The 18,252-nt window shown below is 44.6% G+C and overlaps 1 protein-coding gene across 4 annotated transcripts in view; it reads left to right on the forward strand.

Moving 5' to 3' along the window:
• The window catches only part of LOC121879662 (axin-1-like), a 29,009-nt gene that overhangs the window by 3,131 nt on the left and 7,626 nt on the right, over nt 1-18,252 (forward strand). For 3 of the 4 annotated variants that reach the window (XM_042386349.1, XM_042386351.1, XM_042386350.1), the window contains exons 2-13: nt 2,937-3,162; nt 8,536-8,758; nt 9,225-9,427; nt 9,851-10,242; nt 11,025-11,323; nt 13,400-13,561; nt 15,435-15,759; nt 16,040-16,166; nt 16,749-16,897; nt 17,275-17,514; nt 17,687-17,813; nt 18,047-18,200. In XM_042386349.1, coding sequence (XP_042242283.1) covers nt 8,637-8,758; nt 9,225-9,427; nt 9,851-10,242; nt 11,025-11,323; nt 13,400-13,561; nt 15,435-15,759; nt 16,040-16,166; nt 16,749-16,897; nt 17,275-17,514; nt 17,687-17,813; nt 18,047-18,200 — 2,300 coding nt within the window. In that variant the 5' untranslated portion in view covers nt 2,937-3,162; nt 8,536-8,636. The remainder of the gene's footprint in view (nt 1-2,936; nt 3,163-8,535; nt 8,759-9,224; nt 9,428-9,850; nt 10,243-11,024; nt 11,324-13,399; nt 13,562-15,434; nt 15,760-16,039; nt 16,167-16,748; nt 16,898-17,274; nt 17,515-17,686; nt 17,814-18,046; nt 18,201-18,252) is intronic. The other variant, XM_042386352.1, reaches the window with a different exon arrangement.

Consider the following 18,252-nt stretch of genomic DNA (forward strand, 5'->3'; position numbering starts at 1 on the left):
AGGTCACGTTTCATCAGGTTAGGTCACGTTTCATCAGGTTAGGTCACGTTTCATCAGGTTAGGTGAGGTCGTGTTTCATCAGGTCAGGTTAGGTCGTATTTCATCAGGTCAGGTTAGGTCGTATTTTATCAGGTCAGGTTAGGTCGTATTTCATCAGGTCAGGTCACTTCACTTCACTTTGCGTTTCGTCATGTTATGTAACATTTGATTAGGTTACGATTTATTTAGTTTTTTTGGTTAGGTTAGATTAAATTTTTTGCTGTCATCATTGTCACTATCATTGTCATAATCATCATCATTGTTGTCATCACCATCAGTTATCATTGTCATCACCACCATCATAATCATCACCATCATCCCAGCACCATCATCATCACCACCGTCACCTTCACTACCACCACCATCGCGACTACCATCACCACCACCACTACCATCTTCACCACCGCTACCACCACCACTACCATCATCACCACCACCACCATCAACATCACCACCAACGCCACCATCACCACCACCGCTACCATCACCACCACCATCATCATCATCAGCAGAAGTTCAAAATTATTCTAAGTTCCTGTAGACCTACACACAGAATTGATCTGTTTTACCTGGTGTGTTTTACCTGGTGTGTGTTACCTGGTGTGTGTTACCTGATGTGTTACTTGATCTGTTACCTGATGTGTGTTGAAGTCTAGGCTGGGATAGTGGTGTTAAAGGCTAGGCTGAGATAGTGGTGGTGTTAAAGGCTAGGCTGGGATAGTGGTGGTGTTAAAGGCTAGGCTGGGATAGTGGTGGTGTTAAAGGCTAGGCTGGGATAGTGGTGGTGTTGAAGGCTAGGCTGGGATAGTGGTGGTGTTGAAGGCTAGGCTGGGATAGTGGGGTGTTAAAGGCTAGGCTGGGACAGTGGTGGTGTTAAAGGCTGGGCTGGGATAGTGGTGGTGTTAAAGGCTAGGCTGGGATAGTGGTGGTGTTAAAGGCTAGGCTGGGATAGTGGTGGTGTTAAAGGCTAGGCTGGGATAGTGGTGGTGTTAAAGGCTAGGCTGGGATAGCGGTGGTGTTAAAGGCTAGGCTGGGATAGTGGTGGTGTTAAAGGCTAGGCTGGGATAGTGGTGGTGTTAAAGGCTAGGATGGGACAGTGGTGGTGTTAAAGGCTAGGCTGGGATAGTGATCTTGTTAAAGGCTAGGGTAGGATAGTGATGTTGTTAAAGGCTAGATTGGGATAGAGAATAGGTACCCCAGGGAGGGACAGCGGGATGAACATCACACGCCCCAGTAGGTTGATGATGGGATACCTGTCATCCTCGTCATACCCAAAAATCTACCTGGGCATTTTCCTCCTGGTCGCATCCTACACAAACACTCCACATCTGGCCTTTAAAAATTAGCCTCTAGGGATAACTAAAGAAAAATTTCCTCAGATGATGTAAAAAAAATGTTGTCTTTTTAATCTATTGGGGAATAATTTTAATTGATTTTTTTTTTTTAAGCTGGAGGTTGATTTTGTGATTTTGTTTAAGTAGAATGGGTTTAGTGTTGATGTAAGGTGAAGTGTTGGATCACCTGAAGATTAGTTAACCTAAGTTTATTTCACCTGATGGTTAAGATACTTGGTGTGGTTAGATTAGGTAAGTGTTAGGGTGGTTAATCTTTTAAGTGAATGGGGTTGAGGGGATAATCTTCATGTGATGTGTATTATCTCTAGAAATGGAGGCAGGGAGATTTATGGAGTAGCTTTGTCCATGGTAGTAGTAGTGGTGGTGGTAGCAGTGGTGGTGGTGGTAGCAGTGGTGGTAGTAGTAGTAGCAACTAATTCAGCACAGATAGGGTAGCTACTTATGTATTAGGATATTTAATATTAAGGGTAATAAAATGGCGGCGGAGGTGTGGCTATTGGGGGAGGCTGGAGGCCATTAAAAAAAATGGTGGTGGTGGTGGTAGTAGTGGTGATGGTGGTAGTAGTGGTGATGGTGGTGGTAGTAGTAGTAGTAGTGGTGGTGGTAGTAGTAGTAGTAGTCAGGCCTTAATACAAATAGTGAGGGTTCGTATTGTGGCCAAGTACTTTACCCACGAGAGAGACGAGTGAACCAGCGGCCCCACACTGTTCCCATGGCCGGCTTATAAAAATAACAATGGCCATCTTACGACAACCTTTTTAATAACCAACATTCCACGGACTTTATTGACTGGGGAGTAATTATTGTGTGTTAATATTTCACCAGTCTAGCACATATAGTGGTGGGTTAGTAAAGTGTAATGATCGTTTACCTTGAAAATGGGGTACAGTTTTCTCTCGTAGGTGGGATATTATGAAGTATTTTTTTAGTTAAGGTTTTAATTATGCGGACGTTTTAACTCGAGCATTTGGTCTCATTTGGCGTTGGCTTCAAGGGTCTCCTCTGCATAAATGAGTTCTGAATATTATTTTATTAATTTGAGGAAGGAATTTTATCAGGATGGGTGTGAAAGGTTAGTGTTAATGGATTATATGGTGTTGGGAGGGTGGTCACATGTTGTTATTGTTGATATCACACTTGTTTCTGAGGCAGGTTGGGCATAGGTGGTCGAGGGTGTATTATGTCGCCCGCCCACTAGTAATGCAGGAGTTTGTGTTGGGCTTTTAGGGCCATAATAGGCACGTCGAGTGGGGAGCCGTCGTGAAAGGCGGAGTCTGAATGGTACGACAAAACTCACTAAGGGTGGAGCCACGCTCGACCTTCTGCCGACCATTGGGGCTCGGCGTCCCGTGCTGCCGACCAGAATATTGAACCTAAAGGCCTGGGTAGTTATTGGGGGACATGGGTGCCGGGACAGACTTATTTCTTTGGGTACAGTACAGTGCAGTAGTCTGGTGATGATGTTATCGAGGCTCATCCTGAACCTCCCTTTACGACAGTCTCTCTGGTACAGGATATTACTAATGGTTTATTACTTTCCAGATGTAAATGGAGGGAGAGCTACAAGAGGGGTCCTGCCCACCACAGCATCTCTGATTGATCGAGTACACGCGTCACTAACTACTGCGCTCTGGGCCTCCGAGGGGGCGTGGGTCAGCTGCTACCCGTCATTGTGTGCACTTCCTGGAACAATGGATATAACGGAGGCCAGACCCGTGCTTGCCTCGATCATATTGTGATTGGTCAACTGGACATCCTGCGGAGCCTTGTGAGTTTTGACGCCTCTCTGTGTGTGTCCTCTGACTTTGTGGCCAGAGTTACACATACACACACACTCCTTCCCTCCATCCAGACACGCACAGACCCCTTCCTCCTTCCCTCCCTCGAGACACACCCACCCGCCTAAACACACACTCCCCCTTCCCTTTCACATCCCTCCCACACCCCCTCAACAACCACTCTTCACCCCCTTCAACATGTCCCCCCCCTCCCCCTACTCGTGTACATATACAACACCCCAACACTAGTCCACCATCTGTGCCCCCAACACCTTCATCTGTCATTACACTCAAACACCCCCTCACATCCCCATCTCCCCCTCATCACCACCCACCCACACCCACCACCACACAAAGACACGCCCACACACAAAGACACCCACACACACCCACACACACACACATTGTCATTCTTTTTAACACTGTATTTAATTCCAGTTTCATTAAGCAGTAACTTTCTCACACATTTAGTAAGCTGCTGTTATGATTATGTATGAATGTAGTAGTGGCTAATATGCACAATTTTTAAGGATTGGTTTGTAATATAAGAATACATATACCTAGTCAGTATGTGTGTGTGTTTAAAACATTATCAAGCTTGGTAACACAGTGTATAATGTTAGACCAAGTGTTTTTGAGTCTATTAACACCTCTATAACCAGATTTCACAAAGATAAACATAAGAAAAGGATCACATGAAGATTAGACACCCAAGCTTTATTCAACAGATGAAACACCCTATTGTTACCCTTACCTGCCCTAACGTAACTCAACCCCTTCAGGTAATGTCAGGGTGTTTAATCATCAGGTAAAATAAGTTGGGGTGTCTAATCTTCATGTAGTATTTGATTAATCCTTCTATCACCCTCCCTCCCTCCCTCCCCCTTCACCTGAATAAAAAAAGGGAAGAATGTTACTTTTTCTGTGGTGTGTGACTTATGAAACACCCTGTACTAATTTTCTAGGGTGTGTGACTTATGAAACACCCTGTACTAATTTTCTGTGGTGTGTGACTTATGAAACACCCTGTACTAATTTTTCTAGGGTGTGACTTATGAAACACCCTGTACTAATTTTTCTGTGGTGTGTGACTCATGAAACACCCTGTACTAATTTTTCTAGGGTGTGACTTATGAAACACCCTGTACTAATTTTTCTAGGGTGTGTGACTTATGAAACACCCTGTACTAATTTTACTAGGGTGTGTGACTTATGAAACACCCTGTACTAATTTTTCTGTGGTGTGTGTCTTATGGAACACCCTGTTCTAATTTTCTAGGGTGTGACTTATGAAACACCCTTCTGTGGTGTGTGTCTTATGGAACACCCTGTTCCTGTGTACTAATTTTCTGTGGTGTGTGACTTATGAAACACCCTGTACTAATTTTTCTGTGGTGTGTGACTTATGAAACACCCTGTACTAATTTTCTGTGGTGTGTGACTTATGAAACACCTGTACTAATTTTTCTGTGGTGTGTGACTTATGAAACACCTGTACTAATGTTCTGTGGTGTGTGACTTATGAAACACCCTGTACTAATTTTTCTGTGGTGTGTGACTTATGAACCACCCTGTACTAATTTTCCTATGGTGCTTATGGGAAGGATGAAGTAGGGAGGAGAGTGGTGGGTAGGGAGGGAGGAGGAAGGGGTAGGGAAGAGGGTGGTAAGTAGGGAGGGAAGTAGAGGGGAAGGAGGGAAACAAGGTGGTAGATAGGTAGGAAGGAAGTAGAGTGGGGTAGGGAGGGATTCAGGGTGGTAGAGGGAGTGGCAGGGAGGGAAGTGGGTGGTATGGGGAGGTGGGGGGTGAGTGAAGGGAGGAAGGAAGGGAAACAGGGCAGTAGAGGGTGTGGCTGGGAGGGAAGGAGACAGGGTGGTAGGGAGTAGTAGGGAGGGAGGTGGGGGGTAGGGAGGGAGGGAGGTGGGGGAGGAAGTAAAGGGAGAAAGGGAGGGAAACAGGGCAGTAGGGGTGTGGCTGGGAGGGAAGGAGACAGGGTGGTAGGGGGTAGTAGGGAGGAGGTGGGGGGGGGTAGGGAGGGAGGGAGGTGGGTGGTATAGGGGGAAGGAAGTAAAGGAGGAAGGGAGGGAAACGGCAGTAGAGGGTGTGGCTGGGAGGGAAGGAGACAGGGTGGTAGGGAGTAGTAGTAGGGAGGGAGGTGGGGGGGTAGGGAGGGAGGAGGTGGGGAGGAAGTAAAGGGAGAAAGGAGGAAACAGGGCAGAGAGGGTGTGGCTGGGAGGGAAGGAGACAGGGTGGTAGAGGGAGTAGTAGGGAGGAGGTGGGTGGTATAGGGGGAAGGAAGTAAAGGGAGGAAGGGAGGGAAACAGGGCAGTAGAGGGTGTGGCTGGGAGGGAAGGAGACAGGGTGGTAGAGGGAGTAGTAGGGAGGGAGGTGAGTTGGGGGGGGTAGGACTGGCCAGGTAGGCAACAGATGAGGCCATTGTCACAGGTAATAACAGGTAGCCTCTCCTGCCTTCCTCACAATGTTTACATATTTTGTGGATCTTTTATGACAACCTCCTGACTGGATCACTCTTGGGTTCATGCTGGGCTTATTGGCTATCACGGTCCTATTGTGGGGCGTCGTGCCTTCCCTCCCGTCCCAATTAGGGGTTGAGGCGGCGGTCTGGCTGTGGGGGAGGGGGGGGGGTAGAGGTGGGCACAGGTGCAGTATTGGTATGGGCACACTCCTTTTCCCCTTATTGTCACTGTCGGGTAACATCATTACCTCCTGTAAAGATTTTAAGATTAATGAAGTAGAAAAATAGTTAGGTCATGCGTGCCGGCCATGTGTAACGTGTACTTGAGCGGTGTTTAGTTTTGTTACCTGTTGCTGGGCCGGGAGGTACACCCTGCTTATTCTAATTACTTTTTAAGCTCGGTATTTTAAATTTAAGATTTTACGTTTTTAGGCCGGTGTATATGATGGACTTGTCTCTGGTTTATGGAGGAGGGAGATAATCTGTTTGATTTTGTGTGCTGGCCATGGCCTGGTGTGTGACAACCTGACAATGTATGGGCTATGGCAGGTTCACTCTCACTCTTACCATTCATTGGCCCATTGTGGCGTAGTGCTCCCCCTATTACTGTGCCCATACTGCCGTACCTTCCTTGGCTGCCTTTTAATATTTTTGGGAGATGGAATTTTGGAATAATCAAAATTGATTTAAATTTTTATGATTTGTCAATATCTGATTAATTATCATTGTATATGGGTGTAACTTCTTAACTACTGTCAGATTTATATTGCCGTATAGTTGGCAATCCTGGGATCGATATGCCATATGTCCGGCGATGGCTGGGAGGAAGCTGCTGCGAGGAAGCTGGGGGGAGACGCGCTCTGACCACCACTGATACGGTCCGCATCGATCGGGGGTTTACATGCGCACTTAGAGTTGGGGGGGATTGGGAGGAGGGGCAAGGAAAAAGCGTTTGTTGTTGTTAGGAGGAGGAGGGGATGGGGGGGAGAGGGCCGGGCCGCTGCTCCCCTCGGCTGGGCGTCCACAGTGCTAGGGTGACGCACACAAGTGACGCACATAAGGTGTCCCCAGACCAGACGCGATCACATCCCGTGGGAGTGAGGTAAACAAGAGGAACCGGGAGGAGTTGTGCCCGTGACCATCCAGGCTGACCACACTACCCTTCCTGCCTCCTGGGTTATACATTGTTATTGTGTAGGCCCAGCCACGCCCGATCACCACAGCTGCTGTATAATGGGTAAGAGGATGGGTTACGCATTGTCGTCCCTTTCTGCTCAAACTGCTTAGCGTCGGCCATCGATCGCCGTGTTGTTGCGGAATGGCCGATCGCGCCTTTGTCACGCGATTTCCAACGATTGTCGCATTATTTTTTAAAAGGACGAGCTGAAAAGAACCGGTTAAAATAAAATGACCGGTCGTGATGGAGGGAAAAAAAATCAAGCATTGTGGTCAGCGGAATATTCTCAACCCTTTGATGCCCAAACATGCCATACGGACATATCCCGATTGTGAGCCCGAAAATAGACAGGAACCAACAGCCCAGCTCGTGATGACGTGCAATAACGACGAGTAGAATAATAGAACGCTCGAGTAACAGGGAACCTACAGTAGGTATAATGGTGATATTTTAATTTTTATTCGTTCGTGGACTACCTGCAAGAAATTAATTATTAAACGTCGTACGAATCAGTGTTGTGAGTACAGTACGGATCCAACCTAACCCTACCTTAAGTTACCTGTGTTGACCTAATGCTTATAACCTACCTCAACCGTACCTTACCCTACCTTACTTAACCTTACATCACCTGTGTTGACCTAATGCTTATAACCTACCTTAACCGTACCTTACCCTACCTTACTTAACCTTACATCACCTGTGTTGACCTAATGCTTATAACCTACCTTAACCGTACCTTACCCTACCTTACTTAACCTTACATTACCATTGTTGACCTAATATTTGTAACCTACCTACCTTAACCATATCTTACACACTAATGTTACTTAACCTAACCTAACCATGCTCAGTAAGTTCAGTACATGCATTCTCAGGGATTATAAAATGCATAGAACAAAAAATCTCAATATGCAGTTTTTAGTTGTATGATTAGTCTTTAAACCAATCCTAGCTGATAATATACACTAACCAATCACAACTAACCAATCTTATAACACTGTACAATTACCTCTAAGTCTACTGTATGTTATATTAATTCATCCATGTACAAATACCCCTAAGTGTGCTGTACAATTTTATTCATTAATTCATCTACACAATGAATAACCTCTTCACTATAGGAATTTCCTTTAAAATCTTACTTGGACAACATCATATTACACACACACACACACACACACACACACACACACACACACACACACACACTGCCTCCTACACCTACTTTCCTTCCACCTGTGAATGAGATAATAATAGTACTTGCTGGTAAAATTTTCTTCTAGGTACTTTCTTGTCACTTTCTGCACAATTATATCCTTTTTGTGGCTCTGTGGGTGTGGTAATGTGGGTGGTGGTCTTTGTGGTTAGATTTTGACAGGATATAATTATGCAGATAGTGACAAGAAAGTACCAAGACATCAAGGGCAGTAGGTATAGAAAGTGACAGGAAAATGCAAGTAGAAAGTCTCCACATATGGTTGCTAGTACAGTATCCTCGCTTTACACACACACGGTACAAAGTGAATCATAACATCGATGTAATACTGTACACAGTCCAATATATTAAAATATGATGATATTATTTATTTATTATTATGATTGTTATTGTTGTTAGTGTTATTATTGCTGTTAGTTGTTATTATTGTTGTTAGTTGTTATTATTGTTGTTATTATTTTTATTGTTTTTGTTATCCTCATCACTTTCGTCAGGTGTGAGGCGTCGGGATGGTGTGTTGGCGGTGTGAAGCGACACAGTGCAGCGGCAGCAGCAGCAGCGGCAGCAGCGGCACAAGCACCAAGGTGTTGGCCAGATGAGCAGCACCGCGGCCGAAACCCCCCCAGGACCTCACCCTGGGGGGCAGGCAGGGGACCCTAACACCGCCCCCCAAACATCGGCCTCTTCCTCTCACCAAACCCCACAAACACAACATAGGTATCGTGCCAGGGTCAACTATCTCAACCACTTGCTTAGATTGGGTTAGATTAAAGATTAGATTTGGTTAAAGATTAGGTTAGGTTGGGTTAGATTAGATTAGGTTGTTAGTATAGGATAGGTTAGGTTAAATTTATTTCGTCAGTGACACTTTTTGATGGTCAGGTACCAGAGTTGTGGGTGGGTCTGTAAAGTGAGAGTTATTTAGGTGATGGATGGTTACTCTCCAACTTTCTATACACTGGAAATATGTTTGGGGCTTTGAAAATGGATTATTAAGCTGTAGATGTAATGTGATGAATATTTTGTGTGCTGTGTAAGGCTGTGAATTTTAAATTAATTGTTTGGTAGTTGAAATAATATAGTACTGTATAGGAAGGTTAGATTTACTTGTGTTTGTATAAATGTAACGTGTGATGCATCCCGAGATTAAGATGTACAGTATTAATGCCATATTTGTCAACAGCGATGGGGACGACGCGGGCGGAGACGAAAGCTGCGGGAGGCCAAACCCACGGCCGCCCGTTCTGGGTGGGGAAGACATCCCGCGAGCTCACCACCACCACCCACAATTTGGGGAGTGGGGAAAGGACCCCCCAGGAGACTGGGGAAAGCCTCCCCACTGCCTCTTGCCTTACGTTTCACAGCACCCTTACACACCTTTTCAAGGTGAGATGTAACAGTAAATGTTCATGTTCTTATACTGTACTAGTGCTGTTTGTAACTTGTGTTTCATGGCCCTCTAATTTCTTAACTCACTGCTGTAACAGTTGTGTTCTACTGTTGTGCTTCACTACCAGAACAAAGATGTACTGTAGCTCCTGCTCTAGTAGTTTAAAATGGGAAAATTTCATTAGGGAAATACTGTACTTTCTTGTTGGGGTATCTTGCATTTGCTGAGGATCACACAGCTGGTATTTATTCACATTTTCTGCCTCAAATATAAACTTAAAATAACCTTGTTTAACTTAGGTCATCCTCCTGCAGATATCTTGGGAAATGTTCAGTAGCTGGAGACATGATTTTGACAGGTGTTGTGGACTTGTTTTAAAAATAAGATGAGTTACTAATATTTCTCTTGTTTTATGTCAGGTGAGGGCGGAGGTGACAGTCTAGTGGTGAGCACGGGGTCGGTGGAGGCGGGCTCTCCCTGCTGTGGTGGCGGCGAGGGCGGCTCGACTCCGCCCGCCATTCGCTGGTCCCAGTCTCTTCTTTACCTGCTGGACGACCCCCAGGGTATACATCTCTTCCAGGAGTACCTGAAGGAGGAGTGCGGCACCTGCGAGTCCCTCAACTTCTGGTTCGCCTGTAACGGACTCAGGAAGTGCGACCACCAGGACCCGTCGCAGCTCGTCACCATCATCTGGAAGCGTTTCATCAGGAACTATGCCGTGCGGGTCACGGAAAAGACGTACAAATTGGTCAACGATCGCATTAACGCACGGAATATTGACCGTAACATTTTTGATGCCGCACAGAGAGAGGTAATCATACCATTCTTCTGTATAAATGTGTTACAGTAAATACCGTGGTACCTTGATATTATTGTTTGACGTTGCCGTCCTACACGTTGATCAATGACCCTATTAATAACATAACCCTTTAAGACAGAGAGCTCTTCCACTGACAGATTTATACCTCAGTGTTCATAGGTCTCTGTTTGATGATGTTGATGTACTGTATATTAAATCTGCATCATTATTAGGGATGGATATTTGAGGATGGTGAAGTATAGATGTTATAAGAGATCCAGTGAGATATTAAGACATAACTTTAGACACAGGTTGAGATGTCTGTGTGAGAATCCAACATCTGGGACATGATTACAGACTCCTCTTATTCCTGAACATGTTATGAAACACGTGGATAAGGTGGCCTGGAGGCTATTGTATCATGGTCATATCCTGTGAGGGGGAACTCTTTAGGAATGACTCGTGATAGATTCAATGTATTTGGTTAATTAAGTGTTGTAAGGGATTTAGAGTTTTATCTACAGGTTATTGAGTAAAGGTAGGGGGGAAAAGACTGATGGGAGAGCTGTATTGTCAGAAAGAATAGCTGTGTGTGTGAATGGATGGGCCACAAAAGGGTCGGGGGTGTTGGTTGTAAGTGGTTGGGAATGTGTTCAACTGTATCTTCCTTAGAGGTGAGTGAGCTGCTAGGTGTATCAGATAATCAATTGGTAATATATTCCAGGCTGAGATGTACAGTGCAGTGTGCTGAACCTGCCCACAGAACATTAAAACTGTGTGTGTGTTTTTTTCAGGTCGAGGAAGAGATAGAACGCAGCACGTACCCGAGCTTCCTGAAGAGTGATAGCTACCTTAATTTCCTGGCATCCGCCACTCACCACGTTGGTGGGATCGGCACGGACTCTCCGCACACCCCGTCTCCCGGCAGCCCTGGGGCAATCACCGGCGGAGGAGTGCTACCCACGTTACACGAAGACTGCGAGTACGACAGCAGTGCAGCAGCCACACAGCTGCGCTTAACTCAGGGTGCCCTGGCAGCCACGGTCATACAGCGCGCCTCGGTAGAAAGACGAAAACCAGAAGCTTTCGCCGGGTGAGTCTCGACCTATTTATCGACCGGTATACAGTATCAGGTCGTACAGTACAGCACCTCAACAGTTGTGTTGATCCTCTCGGCCCACCAGCAGGAGACACTGGCATGCTACACAACACGCATGTATCGCACGCCATGCACGCCGACCATTTTATTTTACTGTTCTCCCTCATGTAACCTAGAGTACTTGTGTGCATTAAGTAGTTTACATTATTTAATCTTAACCTTCTTTTCTAATTCACATATAAAAAAGTTTAGAGTTGTATTAGTTCAGGTTGTTGATGCATCTCTCGTCGTCTTTAAACTGGAAAGATTTGACCGAAACCGAAATTTTGTCTGATGAAATGAACTCAGGTGGTGAAGATGTGAGGACTTTATTATCACTCTGTCATGGTCTTGGGGCAGATGATAGATAGTGTAGTGTGATGTTTTGTATATTATTCTTAGCTGTTTGGTGATAGTGGTGGTCTGAGTGTGTTGTAGTGGTCTGGGTGTGTGTTTTAGGTCTTGTAGTGGTCTGGGTATGTTGTTCCTTGAGGGACTAGTATTGTCAAACTAACCCACTAACTTATAGAACCTTTGTTGAATGTTTATTGATACATCTACAACTGCAATCAATAATATAAATACATCCAGTGTGCAGTAGACGATTCCTTAGATATGGTCAGTTCATCCATCGTGGTACTGTACTCACAACTAACCATCATCATGTTAAATCAGTCGCCAACAACATTCAAGGGAAAGGAATGATCATCAACAAACTTATTAGAGCTGAGTTTGTATTCATAGTTTTTGTTGATATGTATACCTAATCACCAGGAGGTATGTATAGATAGCTTTCTCAGCATGTGGTCGTGTGTGTGTGGCAGGAAACCCAATGACTGTGGGGGGAAAGTATGATTTAAGGCTGATTTTAATCCCAGTAAACTGTATGGAAATCATGTGGGAGGGGAAGAGACATGTAAAACCTGCCTCAATTAGGACACCATACCATTGGATACTCGTGGCTCACTCATAAGGGTGGAAAATGCCTGTGAAATGATGACGGTGGTGATGATTATGGTGGTGGTGGTAATGATGAGTGATTGAGGAAGAGAGTGTGATGCTGTTGGTGGTTGCTAATTGGTCAGACTCTACATTAAACTGGGATATCATGCTTGTGGTTTTTCATCTATGATCAATATTTGCAACTGTGTTTCTGAATGCTCATCCTTTTACCTCCTTTCATCCTTGTGAGTCTTATCCTAGTGTGTTGCATGGTCACCACAAGCAAGAGCAAGCAACATACATGCTCTTTCCTCCTACTATTTTCCATTCACTCAAGATACAGAGTTTTGAGTTAATGGACAACTTTTTATAAGAACTTAAAGACCCTTCTATGATTCAAGGGTTGACCATATCTGTGGGACTCCTTAGTGTGTGTCTTCCATTGTCAGACCCTATGATGTTTGTGTTGTTTATCCTCTCTCACTTCACACAACCTACCTGGAGAAGTTATGGAGGTGGTTATAAACTCTGTACACCTGTAATAATTAGTGATTTAGTTGTTATACCTACATTGTTATATATTGTCTCTGCCTTACAGTAAATATTTTTAAAGTAGAACAAGGTATAATTGGGAACTGTGATTGTAGTGTTAGTTAGTACAGGTGAATAGGGACTTTATTATCACCTTGTATTTCCCAGGTGTGGTGGTTATCCTTGAGCTCACTCTCACTCTCCCCTTCCACCTCTTCCCCCTCCTCCTCTTCCCCCATTTGAGTCATAAATGAATTGGAGTAAAAACATAGATGTTATCACCAGTGACGACTCAGGTATGTTGAGACATGACTGATGGGTAAGGTGTTGTTGTGGTGGCTTGAAGGCAGGAGTCAGTTTTTCTGTAGTTTGCCATTTTTTTTCAACATTTATTTCTGTGTTCAGCTATTTAATAACTTTCCTTCTGCACAACACTTTTTTGGTCAAGTTTATTTTAATTTCTAGCTTAAGTTGCTCACGTGTTTGTGTTCATTTATTTATTATTTTATTGACATTTTTCTTTTATTCAGTTACCATTTTATTGTGTTTATGTTCTAGGCAATATTTGCATGGCAGCAGCAGCTGTGGTGGCGGGGGAGTGAACCCCTACCACGCAATGTACTCGTCAGCGCACGTGTCCAGCAGACAGGACTCAGAACTGCAGAGTCTGAGTTCTGACGCACTCACCGACGACACGCTCTCCTGCACTGATTCCTCTGTGTGAGTACACTTGTCCGCACCCACTGACGCTTCACCCCTCTGCTGCACCGCACTCACGCCAGCTGCCTCGCCAATCATGTCTTCCTCCCTCGGGCGTGGTCTTCACTATTTAATCTCAGACTGACTGCCTATGTTAGATAGATGTTACTGTATTTACCTGGGCTGGATGGACAAATTGGAATTGGATTAAAGTAGGATAAAAGATAGGTTATATTGGTAGGTTAAGATAGTCTAAGTTATGTTACATTGGCAAGGGTGTTTGTTACAGGTCCTGGTGCACTTGTAGTATAGCAGGAAAGGGTTCGAGAAATCTTATTACAGGTTGAGAACCCTTTATCCGAAAACCGAAAGGTTTTTTTTGTGGGGCAATTTTTTTTTACAGGGATTAGCCCACCCGGGCATAGATCACTGACCCACATCAGGGCCTGGGGTGCGAAAATTTAATAGTAATAATAATTATAATAATAATAATTATTCATAGTAAATAAAAATTTTAATAAAAATACACCAAAATAAAATATAACAACATTAATAATAATATTAAATATAATGATAAAATTATTAAAATTAACAATAATACAGGAGTACTGTAATAATAAAATAATAATAATAATAATAAAGAAATACAAGAATGAAAAAAAGATCAAAAGTGAGAAACACGACCTAGACCTATGAATTATTATTATTATTATTATTAAAATAATTTTTATTATATTTTCGCCCCCCAGACCCTGATGTGGGTCAGTGATCAATGCCCGGGTGGGCTAATACACATTAAAAAAAAATAATAATAAATAAAAATATTAACCATTCCGAAAAATTCCGAAATGCCTCTGGCCCCAAGGATTTCGGATAAGGGATTGTCAACCTGTATATGTTTGTTTCATTTATTTTTGAAGGTTTTTACTGACATTAGATTAGGTTACATAATGTTTGGTTAGATTAGGTTGTGTTAGATATTTAGTAAAGTTAGTCTTAGATATGTTGGTTTAGGTTAGGTTAAATTAGGTTTGATTAATTTAGGTTAGTTCAGATTCAGTTAGATTATACTGGGTTAGGTTAGTTTAGGTTAAATTTGGTTAATTTAGTTTAGGTTAAGTTAGGTGGAGGTAAGAAAAGGTACTAAAATGAACACAGGTGGAAGGCCTCCCCCAGGTAGGCAGGTTGAAGAGGTATTATAAAGGTGTTGTAAGTTACAGTATTAGTTGCAATGAAGGATTGATATAAGGGATGACACCTAAGATACAGTAAGTAGTTGTTGTAGTTGTTGATGTAAAGGAAGTGTATTAATAAGTTGTAGTTTGTGAGATCGGTTAAGAGGATCTCGTGTTTGTCTTGTAATGAACGGTAGATGAGTAAGAGATTGTGGTTGATTGTGTCTTGGCTGTTAAACTTCTGCGGAATATCCGAGAACAAGGCGTAAAGTGACCATCTTGTGTCATGGGTTAGATTAGCAACCATTTGGGAAACCTAGTATGGCCAGGAAGGTGTTCTATCATGGCCACCCACTTAGATATTGCTGAGGGACAAGTGTAGTGGTGTAGGATTCATGCTGGGGGACTAGTGATGTAGGACAAGTGTAAAAAGTGACTTGAAAGATGTAAACCGAAGCAATACACTGAGGTCCTCGCTTACACCACTTCATACAGGAGCCTCGAGGGTAAATGGTCACAGCTGTCTCAAGACTCGCTTTCAGTTCACCCATTGTGTTGTAGCATTGATGAACCCCTTCACAGCGGGGATGCCACTTTTAATATTTTCTCTAACACCAGAAGATTTTATTCAGCTCGGAAACAACCCGATACATAAGGGGTTAAATTGCACGTCGTTCGTCACCTACAAGTAATTATGTACGAGTGTCTTTACCCCACAGAGATGGTATGTCTGTAGGCCGCCCCATCAACCCCAAATACCTGAAAAGACAATACTACAAGATGAGAGAGAACGCACGACAGAACCGGGAGTTGTGCTTCAGTGCCGCCGGGGGAGCAGGTTTCTTAGGCGGACACGGAGGAAGTGCTGGTATTCTCCACGGAGGAGTGCCGTTCATGCCCCGCACTCACCGCCTCCGACACGACTCCATACCCAACATGAAGCCCGGAGAGTTTGCTGCGTTACTAATAGAGCGGCTGGAGAAAGTCAAGAGGGAGAGAGAGTCACAAGAGAAGGTGCAGCAGTCCTTTAAGAAGATCCAGGAGGTGAGTTGTAACCTAACCTCACCTTCTTTCTTTCATTGGCTCATTTCTTTTATCTTGAACACTGTGTAAAGATCATTTGAAAAGGCCATCATTGTGACTGTCATTCAATCGGTCAGTCAGTCAGTCAGTCAACCCAGTCAGTTAGTCAACCACACAATCAGTCACTCAACCAATTGGTCAGTCACTCAACCAATCAGTCACTCAACCAATCAATCACTCAGTTAATCACAGACAAAACAGTGTAGCCATCAGATACAGTATACCATCGACCACCTCACAGGGGGACAACGTTTCGGACGAGTGCCGGAGAGAACACGCCTTCAACAGCCTTCCTCCGTCGCTCCTGCTGGACAAACTGACGCAGAAGATTCCCCTCGACGATGCAGACCCGTGCCAGGCGATACTGGGTACGCCGTAGTGTTTTATCTTACAGGACACGTCACGTTGTCTTTAGTGTGTAGGTAGATTTGGGGGGGTCTGGAAATTGGCCAAATGATGATGATGAAAGTTAGCAAGAAGACTGTGGAGTGTGTGAGTGTGTGAGGAGGTTATCAGGAAGAGTGTGTGTGGGAGGTTTGGAAGAAGACTGTGGAGTGTGTGTGTGTGTGTGTGTGAGGAGGTTATCAGGAAGAGAGTGTGTGGGAGGTTAGGAAGAAGACTGTGGAGTGTGTGTGTGAGTGTGTGAGGAGGTTATCAGGAAGAGTGTGTGTGGGAGGTTAGGAAGAAGACTGTGGAGTGTGTGTGTGAGGAGGGGAGGGTAGCAAGAGGAATTCTGATTTATGAGGAGTGTGTGTATGACAGGGCTGAGTTGTGAGGTGAGGATAGCAAGAGGAATTCCGAGTCGTGAGGTTAGTAAGAGGAATTCTGAGTTATGAGGAGGTCAAAAAGAAGCCTGTAAGTTATGGGAAGGTATAATCTCACACCTAATCATAAATCACAGTTAAATCCTTGAAACTGAACCAAAGAAAGTAATGTGTTTGTCTCTTCAGATGACCATGTGTCCAGAGTTTGGCAAGACAGCAATAATGACACGCCAGCTCGTTCTCCGGGCTCCCCGCGTCCCAGATCCCCCTCCGGTCGAAGAGGTGGCTCCTCACAGCCCACCAGGCCCCTAGCTGCAATGCCACACGCTTCGAAGGTGAGGCCGCCGGTTTGATCGTAATGTAATGATTGTTAGACCTACAGACGAGGTGGTTTATTATTTTGGGATGTGATGATCGTTAGCCTGAGACGAGGCATCTTATTTGATGTAATGTTTTCATGTTTTCAAGAAGACTTATAATAAAAGTTTTGTTGCAGAATATAATAGGTAAGTGAGGGAGGAGTGTGTGAAGTAATGCAGAGTGTTAAGGGTTATATTGTACTCCAACACTGATGGTAATAATAATGCCTGTGACCCAACCTTGACTTCACCAAATATTGTTCCTTTACTGTGAGAAAGAACTAAGTTTTATGTGGTTTAATAGATGTTTTAATGGTGATTGTAAAAGTGTTGTGTGTGTGTGTGTGTTACAGAGCAGTGTCACAGTTGGAGGCACTCATCCGTCCATGTATGTATCCGGCACCGGCTACCTGCCATCGTCAGCGCAGCTGGTGCACCCGGTTCATCTGCCTTCTGGCCACCACCTGGCCCACCTTCCTCCCGGCCACCCGGCACACCTCCCCCCGGGCCACCCGGCGCACCTTCCACCTGGCCACATGCCCCACCCGTACCAGACCAACAAGAACCTCCACCACGTTCGACGCAGAGATCGCGTAAGTGCCAGTTTTAACTGTGTGGATGTTGCGTGATGACCAACTGTGTATTGTGTTCTGTATTTGGTAATTATCACATTTCTTGGCATAGTTAGCTCATGTGGGGTCGTTAGATAAATCATTGGTGTCCCGTTGGCAACTAACATATATTAAGTTGGTGTTATTCTTGCAGGATGTGTACTCCACCTTCTCGTCGGACTCTGGTAACGTGGCAGACTACTACGAGAGCAGCGAGAGACCTGGGCTTCATCCCATCCCTAAGTCTCGCTCCATGCCAGACTATATGGAGAATTACGCTGGTACTTCTCGATGTATATGACAATAATGCATCTTATTTTAACATGTCCACATCCACCATCTTGCTCTGTAATGTTTACTGTCTTCCCTCTTCACACAACAGTAATATTAGGATATGTTTTTAACTTTTGTAGTGTGAAGAGATAGATTCATTCAACCTCAAGCTTTAGGTAATAATGTCAGGTCCTCAGGTTGACTTAGAACCAGTATATGATTGTCATGTTCTCTGGATCAGGCACAAGCAGCGACGGTGGAAGCTCTGGTCGGCGACAGCAGAGTGGGAGGCGGAGCAGCTCACGGCGCGCCCCAGCGGACCTGACGGACTCTGGCGTGTCGGTGGTGTCTGACTCGGGTCCCTCGCTCACTCCTTCTGCGACGTCCACTGACAGGTGAGTGTCTGCTGATGCTCCTTGAGAGATGTGTCTTGCCAGGGAGTCTTTA

The sequence above is a fragment of the Homarus americanus genome, unplaced genomic scaffold, assembly GCF_018991925.1.
Source record: "Homarus americanus isolate GMGI-L3 unplaced genomic scaffold, GMGI_Hamer_2.0 scaffold42643, whole genome shotgun sequence".
NCBI lineage: Eukaryota > Metazoa > Arthropoda > Malacostraca > Decapoda > Nephropidae > Homarus > Homarus americanus.